This window comes from Globicephala melas, chromosome X (assembly GCF_963455315.2).
Source record: "Globicephala melas chromosome X, mGloMel1.2, whole genome shotgun sequence".
In the NCBI taxonomy this organism is placed as follows: Eukaryota; Metazoa; Chordata; class Mammalia; order Artiodactyla; family Delphinidae; genus Globicephala; species Globicephala melas.
This window is the reverse complement of record NC_083335.1, coordinates 3991676-4000961: the sequence shown is the minus strand read 5'-3', so window position 1 is coordinate 4000961 and position 9286 is coordinate 3991676. Positions and strand designations below refer to the sequence as shown.

General features: G+C 45.7%; 1 protein-coding gene across 1 annotated transcript; it reads left to right on the top strand.

The window, feature by feature from the left end:
• Positions 1–654: 654 nt before the first annotated feature.
• HMGB3 (high mobility group box 3) lies at positions 655–3638 on the top strand. The gene is made up of 4 exons (XM_030846952.3): positions 655–826; positions 1103–1242; positions 1635–1809; positions 2246–3638. Exons 1-4 carry the CDS (start codon positions 677–679, stop codon positions 2384–2386), a joined length of 606 nt encoding a protein of 201 aa, XP_030702812.1. The 5' UTR covers positions 655–676; the 3' UTR covers positions 2387–3638.
• Positions 3639–9286: the final 5648 nt, after the last annotated feature.

The following is a 9286-nucleotide window of genomic DNA, read 5'->3' as shown; positions in this document are numbered from 1 at the left end:
GAAACTTTGGAGAAAGTGTTCCTGGCTGGACATGCGTTCCGCTTTACGGACGAGCAAGACTACCTCTTTTGGTCTCCCCTCCCCCTTTAGGTAACGATGAAGTGACAGATTTGAACTAGTAGTACAAGGGATATCTGCTCACTTGCCAGCTCACCCTTCTTGTAAAAGCCATTTCTATAAGCCAGAACGCTTCAAAAATAGTGAAATTTCAAATGTTCCCTCTTTGCACTTCTGCTGCTTGGATCTTGTGTTTGGCAGTGGTGACAGTATTTTCGTCTCTAACATAGTAAAACAGATGACCAGCTAGCCTTAAGCCGTTGGTTTCAAGCTTCAGCCATCCACCTGCGCCCTCTACAAATGTGTCCTCCCCATTATGTGATTGTCGTTTTCAAAACGTGGTAGTTCTGAGTCGGAATATACCTGAGCCACCCCACTTGAGTTGGTTCCATTTGGACAACTTGATCTCTCTCAGAGAAGTAACTCGCAAACCAGCGCACTTCATGCTGGTCAAAAGTTAAATGACATGCGACAGTGAAACTGATTTCCTCCCCACTCTTCCTTCAGCTGCAAGTGGCATCTGGGGGGAGGAGGGTTCTTCCTAAATGGCCACCTTTGGTATATCTTGTACATATTCATTGTATTTGTTTTTCTTTCTCTCTTCCTTTCATCAGTCAAGATGGGTAAAGGTGATCCCAAGAAACCAAAGGGCAAGATGTCTGCTTATGCCTTCTTTGTGCAGACGTGCAGAGAGGAACATAAGAAGAAAAACCCCGAGGTCCCTGTCAATTTTGCAGAATTTTCCAAGAAATGCTCCGAGAGGTGGAAGGTATTTTTCTCTTGTGTCTTTCAAGCCAGTCCTAGTTGGATTTCACACTTTGTGCTTACTTACCTTCAGTGTAACCCCAGGTGGCTGTTTTCTTCCTCTTAGACTCATCTTGCCTGTCTTTAGAACTTTGCATGTGTGCTTTTGTTTTCGAAGACTCTACCAGGGTTTCAGTCCCCTTTTGCAAGTGATTATAGCAGCTGCCACTTTAACTACAGGACAGCCGAACAGGTATGTGCTCACTGCATTGAGGAATTTAACAGGTCCTATTCTTTGCAGACAATGTCTGGGAAAGAGAAGTCTAAATTTGATGAAATGGCAAAGGCAGATAAAGTGCGCTATGATCGGGAAATGAAGGATTACGGACCAGCTAAGGGAGGCAAGAAGAAGAAGGACCCGAATGCACCCAAGAGGCCACCGTAAGTGTAGGATTCAGGATAACAGTTAAGAGCTTTCCTTCTGCTTGAAAGATTTTTTAAAAGATAACTTTACCAAAAAAATGTTGAGATACCTCTGCAAAACATTCTGTACTTTGAGCTTTAAAATGCAGGGCCAGGGAAGTCCGGAGTTACGGCTGTGCTTGTGAGCTGTGCGCCTGGTTGGCCGTCGGCCTTTCCACTGGGAAGGAGGCAGACAGTCCAGTTCTGGGTGTCAGGGTCCGTAGGCACGTTCTCTCCCCTCTTCCCAGGAACTGCATGGCATCACACGTTTCTTCACGTGGCAGTAGTCATAGTGGTAGGAACACGGGATTTCGACTTCAGCTCCCGTTTAGGTGGGTTCTCATCTAATGTATACCATTCTCCCCTCCAAGGTCTGGATTTTTCCTGTTCTGTTCTGAATTCCGCCCCAAGATCAAATCTACAAACCCTGGCATCTCTATCGGAGATGTGGCAAAGAAGCTGGGCGAGATGTGGAATAACTTAAGTGACAGCGAGAAGCAGCCATACATCAACAAGGCAGCAAAGCTGAAGGAGAAATACGAGAAGGTGAGAGGGGAATCGGTGTGCCCTGCGCGGGCTGGGGCCCCTGCGAGCCTGGATGGGTGAGCAGTCAGCTGCCCTGGCTGTGGCTGGGCCGGGGGTGGAAGGCTGCAGGAACCGTCTCCACTCCCCATCAGCCTGGTGTGCTGGTGGTCTGGCTTCTGACCGATGTTTGTATCTGGGGAAGCTTTTCAGGCAGGCCTCGAACTTGGATCATGTGGGATGCCCCGGGCAGAGGGTCCGATAGTGCTATTCACGGGACTTTGAGAGCCCTTGAACGCCCATTCACTCTGCAGTTGCGATGGCCGAGAACCCAACTTGAATCTGGAAACAAATACTTGAAAGAGCAGCCCTGTCTTCCTCCCTCGTTTTCTTATTCTGGGTCGGGGACGGCTTTGCTTCTACCCTTTGCTCATTTGGAACGTGTCCCTGTTGCTTCCAGGATGTCGCAGACTATAAGTCTAAAGGGAAGTTTGATGGTGCCAAGGGCCCTGCTAAAGTTGCCCGGAAAAAGGTGGAAGAGGAAGATGAAGAGGATGAGGACGAAGACGAGGACGAGGAGGAGGACGAGGAGGATGAATAAAAGGAACTGTTGGCCTGTCTCCTTGTGAATTACCTTAGCGTAGTGGGCACGGGGATGGCCACAGCTCTCGCCTGGGGTGTGCCTGTTGCCTCCATTAGGTTGAATTACCCAGTTGGATCATGATCATATGGTAGTCTCTCAGAGTGCTCTAGCAATCGTCAGTGGTTTACGTGTCTGGAGCACCCGGAAACTGTATCAAAGTTGTACATATTTCCAAACATTTTTAAAATGAAAAGGCTCTCGTGTTCTCCTCACTCTGTGCACTTTGCTGTTGGTGTGACAAGGCATTTAAAGATGTTTCTGGCATTTTCTTTCTTTTTTTTTAATTTGTGAGGTGGTGTGTTAACTCTATGGTCATTGGCTAGGAATCCCGAGTTCTCAACTGTACATATCTATAGTTTGTAAAAAGAACAAAGCAACCGAGACACACTCTTGACGCTCCTTGCTTGGCGTGGAGGCTGTAGGAGCGATGCCTTCCGGAGGGGCCGTAGCTCAGGGCGTGCACTGTGGGGCTGGACCTGTGGACACTGCAGTGGGCATCCATTTAGCTTCAGGTTGTCTTGTTTCTGTATATAGAGACATAGCATCCCGCTGCCATTCTTAGCTGTGGAAAAGGGGGGGGTCAGCTGGCATGAGAAGTGTTTTGGATCCTTTTTAGTTGAAGTGCAGTAGTTTTAAACTGTTTGTTTTTTAAACAAACCATAGAACTCTTCATTGTCAGCAAAGCCAAGAGCCACTGCATTGATGAAAGTTCAAGAACGTTCTGTACTAAACACGATCTGCAATGTTCTGTTATTTTTTTTTTTGTATGTTTAGAGTGCTGAAATGTTTTTGAAGTTAAATAAACAGTATTACATTTCTAAAATCGTGCTCTATGATAGTCTAAATGTCTGACTCACAGCAGTCCTAGCAGGAGGACAACCTACTCCATGGTATCTGGTGACTAGCCTCCTGGTGAATCTGGTAAATGACGGACCTACTGTGGCCAGCCTCCTGAGGATGGAGATTGGAAGAGGGCTACTTGAAGCCGCTGCATGATTTTGTTCGTGTCTGAGAGGCATTAAGATGCACATATATACAATGGAATATTGCTCAGCCATAAAAAGAAACGAAATGGAGCTATTTGTAATGAGGTGGATAGACCTAGAGTCTGTCATACAGAGTGAAGTAAGTCAGAAAGAGAAAGACAAATACCGTATGCTAACACATATATGGAATTTAAGAAAAAAAAATGGTCATGAAGAACCTAGGGGTAAGACAGGAATAAAGACAGACCTACGAGAGAACGGACTTTAGGATATGGGGAGGGGAAAGGGTGAGCTGTGACAAAGCGAGAGAGACGCTTGGACATATATACACTACCAAACGTAAGGTAGATAGTGGGAAGCAGCCGCATAGCACAGGGAGGGGTGGGTTAGGGAGACGCAAGAGGGAAGAGATGGGAACAGAGTATATATATAACTGATTCACTTTGTTACAAAGTAGAAACTAACAACATTGTAAAGCAATTATACCCCAATAAAGATGTTAAAAAAAAAAAGCTTGAGCTGTTGAATATAGGCGCTAAGGTCATGGCACAAGCAAGATTTAGCACCTTTCAGACAGAGGTTCCGGAAGGTGGGTGGTTAGGATTAAGGCTGACTACTGTGTAGGGTGTTTTTGTTTTTGCGTTTGGTCTCCCACTCTACCGTCCACGTTGTGGGTGTGAAATTCATTGGTAAACAGCAAAAAAAAAAACCTTTTGGGCTTTATTTTTCCTTTCACCCCTTGAGGCTACCCCCCAGAACTCATACAGTAACATTATTTGTTCTGCTCAACAATCAAGGTGGTCTTGAGCTGTAGCAACCTCTCCTGGACCCCAGTGAGGGATGTGTGGAGGAGGGAGCAGTATCCTTTTTTTCCCCTGACTTCAAGAAACCAAACAGTCCAAGGAAGATGGCTGGGCTCCTGTTGCAGTTTCCATCATGGGGTACCTGCAGGGCAGGCTGATGGAATCAACTGCTTCCAAGCACTAAATGCATCAGAAAAGACCCGTCTACCAGTGGTTTGACCTCTGGCACCTAGACTGTTAAAATGTTAAATTGTTGTTAAGCTGGAAGAGGCCTCTTGTAAGTTTCCGTGGTTATTTCCTGTTGGAAGATGAAGCATTTTGTCTCAAGTTGGGCTGAGGGGTGAAGGCCATAGTGGCAGATGGTGATCTTAAATATCATTTTGAGCCCCGCTGTGTACGTGCATTGGAACTGTTGGCCGCAATGAAGTAGCTGAGTGTTGGTATTGCCCAGCGTTAGTCCGCGGATGTGTGTGTTGGAGACGGAAGCGCTCGGGTGTTTTAATGACACTGAGGAGAAAGCAGTTTATTTAAAAGTCACTATTTAGAAGCTTGCATGTCTGCAGGCAGCATCCTCCACATGCTGTCAGGGACGTGGTCATGGTCAGCGGCCCGATCTCTAATCTGTATTCATAGTCATTCCTTCTCACATCACAACTGTTTGTCCTAATGTGTTTTTCTAGTTCTAGAAAATGACCACTAATTAAAAAACCCTTGGTCCTAAGGTTTGCCCAGAGGTACCTGTCCAAGGTCGCCCCTCTGTGCCTCAGCTCTCCCTCCAGCCATTGTTTGGCATTGTTGTGTAAAGCCTCTGCCACCTGGCACACAACCGACCAGCCGAAGACGTGGGAGCTGTGACCAACCTTGTCAAGTACGGGAGAGAAGCCCAACTGGTAGTCACGAAGGACAGATTTCTCGCTAAGAGGTGCCCCTCTATCTGGTGGAAACTAGGCAAGTCAACTATGGAAGGGAAAGACTCGAAAGGGGTGACTTTCTTTCGTGCTCCTACAGTAGTTAAACCTAAGTGGGGGACCTGTTAAGTGGTCTTTGATTAAGTAGACATTTACTTCTAAAGAGACCCAGGGCAGCTTGGCCCATTAGCTGCTTGCAGCAAGAGGACTACTGTAAGGTTTTCACCCATTACCACGGCTTCTCTTGATGGAATGATGCCTCGTAGCTTCTCTGTGATGCTACAAGTGGCATGGCGTCACCACCTAAGGCTTCAGCTTAGCGTGATTTCTGGGCCCAGGTATGTGTCCCTACAGTGCCAACCTGTTATTTTTTAATCAAAAGGACAGTATCTGCTTTCTCTATCTTCTGTCACCCTCACCCCGTTCTCGAATGATGTTTTATCCTTGAAAGAACAAGGCTGTGATGTAGCAACTATTGTCTGCGTCTCCTGTGTGTCTGTTCTTGTTACAAATGTATTTGGGGACGTTGAATGCATTCATTTTCTGTAATAAAGTTTCTTAATCAGTCTTCACCAAAAGTAATCAGTGGGCTGTCTGCAATCTGTTTGAGATACTGAGCCTCTGTATTTTGGGTTGATTATAATCAAGGTTTTAAAAGTACAAGCTTCGCTGTAACTATAGATCTAAGCTAACGTTTAATGGAAAGATGCCATCAAAAAGAGCAAATGTTAAGGACTCCAAAGCCCCTAACTAGATCAACCCTTCAGCCAGAGGGGTAGGGGGAGCGCTGGCTCTGGAGCCCTATGCCAGGGCGAATATGCAATTTGCAGGAGCTGCTGTTGATAAAGTGGCTGGGTACTTGTAATCGGCCAGCCCTGCCAACCAGGACTCCCTGAGGCCGAGGGTCCAGGCTCAGTTGGCTGGCAGAGCCAGGCCCAACAGGGAGTTTTGGATGAGAGTCACAGGGCCACTTGCCGCACTTGGCCCCTGGCTTAGTTTCATGTGGGGCCCAAAGCTATTTGGGAGGAGGTGATCTGTGAGCCAACTCTGCAGCCCCAGCCTTCCCTTCCTGCTTCAAACAGAGCAACCCCCGCCTTGTTTTGTATCTTGAGCATCCTCCTAAGACATTAGCTTAAAAAAGAAACGGGAGAGGCCACGACAGTGAGAGGCCCGCATACCGCAAAAAAAAAAAACACTTAGTAACAAACTGAACAAAATAAGTGTAAAATGTATATGGGGAGAACTACAAAACATTACTGAAAGACCAAACACTTAGTAACAAACTGAACAAAATAAGTGTAAAATGTATATGGGGAGAACTACAAAACATTACTGAAAGACCTTAAGTACGTAAAGAAATGGAAAGACATGCCATGTTCATGGGTGGGCAGAAAAGGTTGTTAAGGTGGCAATACTCCTGAAACTGATCTATGGATACAATGAAATCCCTATCAGAATCCCAGCTGGCTCCTTTGTAGAAATCGACGAGGTGATCCTGAATTTTATATGGAAATTCAAGGGACCCAGGATAGCCAGAAGAATCTTGAAAAAGAACAAAGTTGGAGGACTCGGACTTCCCAACTTCAAGACTTCCTACAAAGCTGCAGTAATGAAGACAGTGTGGTAATGGCATAAGGACAGACATATATACCAACAGATTAAAATTGAGAGTCCGGAAATATACCCATATATATATAGCCAATAGACTTTCAACGAGGGTACCAATACAATTTTATGGGGAAGAGGATTGTCTTTTTTTTTGCGGTATGCGGGCCTCTCACCGCCGCGGCCCCTCCCATTGCAGAGCACAGGCTCCGGACGCGCAGGCCCAGCGGCCATGGCTCATGGGCCCAGCCGCTCTGCGGCACGTGGGATCCTCCCGGACCGGGGCATGAACCCGCGCCCCCTGCATCGGCAGGCGGACCCTCAACCACTGCGCCACCAGGGAAGCCCCAAGGATAGTCTTTTAAGCAAATGGTGTTGGGCCAACCGGGTATTCACATGCAAAGAAATAAATTTCGACCCATAACTCAACGCCACATACAAAAAATTAAAAATGGGTCAAAGATCTAAATGTAAGAGCTAAACTATAAAACTCTTCCTAGGAGACATAGGTGTAAATCTTTGGCAATGGTTTCCTAGGACACTGAAAGCACAAAGCAGCTAAAGAAAACAGATAAATTGAACATAAAAAAAAAAACTTTCATGCTTCAAACAATATCATCAGGAAAGTGAAAAGACAATCTACAGAATGGGAGAAAATATTTACAAATCATATATCTGATAAGAATCTAGTATCCAAAACATATAAAGGACCATTATAACTCAATACTAAAAGGACAACCAAATTAAAATGTGGGCAAAAGATCTGAATAGACATTTCTCCAAATCAGATGTACAAATGACAATATGCCCATGAAAAGATGCTCAGCGTCGTTAGCCATCAGGAAAATGCAAATCAAAACCATAATGAGATACTTCACTCTTACTAGCATGCATTTAATAATAATATAAAAAAGAAAATAACTAGAATTGGTGAGGGTGTGGAGAAATCGGAACCCTTGTACATTGCTGGTGGGAATGTAAAATGGTGCAGTCACTGTGGAAAATAGTTTGGTCCCTGAATCAGAGTTATACATAGAATATGAACATAGACTTTGACCCAGCAATTCCATTCCTAGGTATACACCCAACGAATTGAAACCAGATCGTCAAACAAATACTTGTATGAGAATATTTGTAGCAGCATCATTCATAATAGTTAAAAAATGGAAGCAGTCCATCAAGTAATGAATGGTAAACAAAACGTGGCCTATCCGTACAATGCAGTATCATTGAGCCATAAAAAGGAAGGAAGTACTGGGGCTTCCCTGCTGGCGCAGTGGTTGAGAGTCCGCCTGCCGTTGCAGGGGACACGGGTTCGTGCCCCGGTCCGGGAAGATCCCACATTCCGCGGAGCGGCTGGGCCCGTGAGCCATGGCCGCTGAGCCTGCGCGTCCGGAGCCTGTGCTCCGCAACGGGAGAGGCCACAACAGTGAGAGGCCCGCGTGCTGCAAAAAAAAAAGAAAAAAAGAAAAGAAAAAGGAAGGAAGTACTGACACAGAGGCCACGTAGATGGACCTTGGAAACATTGTGTAAAGGGAAAGAAACCAGTCACAAAAGGCCACATATTGTATGATTCCATTTATATGAAATGCCCAGAATAAGGCAAATGCATAGACTTAGAAAGTGGATTAGTGGTGGCCAGGGGCCAGGGGTTGCTGGTGGGAAATGCGGACTGACTGCTAATAGGTAGGGGGATTCTTTTGGGGAAAATGAAATTGTTCTAAAATTAGATAGCAGTGATAGTTGTACAACTGTGAATATAGTAAAAAGTGTATACTCTCAATGGGCGATGCAGCGGCAGAAAGGTGTTTTTTGCACTTGACAACGTGAGGAACTGGGTGGTCCTTATGGACAGCTGGTTCGGGGGAGTGATGCCGATGGAGATCTGAGTCCAGAGTGGAGACAGTGGGGGGCGTGGGGTGAGGAACAGAAGCAGGGTAGGTGGTTTTGTTTGTTGCTGTTCTTATTTTTGAGATAGGAGACACATGAGAGGTTGGGATCCATGATGACACTACCTGTATATCGCCAGGCAGAGCCTCTCCCCCGAGCTCCAGACCTCTAGATCAAATCATCTCTTTGACAAGCCACTTGGATGACCCACAGGCACCTTGAATTCCACATGTTCAAACTTAAGCTCCTCAGCTTCTCCCAAATGTGTTCTTCATCCCAGCCTGCAATCTGGAACTCCATCCCAGCTTATATTTACAAATAACTATTCACTTAAAGAGAAGTTTCAATTAATAATCACAATGGGAATTTAGTTATTTAATGCAACCACAAATCTAATGTCACCAATAAAATCTAAGCAGTTATCCTGGGCTCCTTTTCTCACCCCTCCTCTCATTCATGCTGTCAGTGTAGGTAGATCTCTTGTCTCCAAATTCTCTCATACCCTCGTAGAGCTAGCCTAGAACTTAAATTTTTCAGGCTTTTGCTCACCAATTTCCCACCAGGGAAATCTCCAACTCTGATGCCCTGGTTGTACCTGTCTGGTATGGTACGTCAGAGCCGGAGACAAGCTGTGGCTCGGGCCCTTACTATCTTTTGTCTGGATGA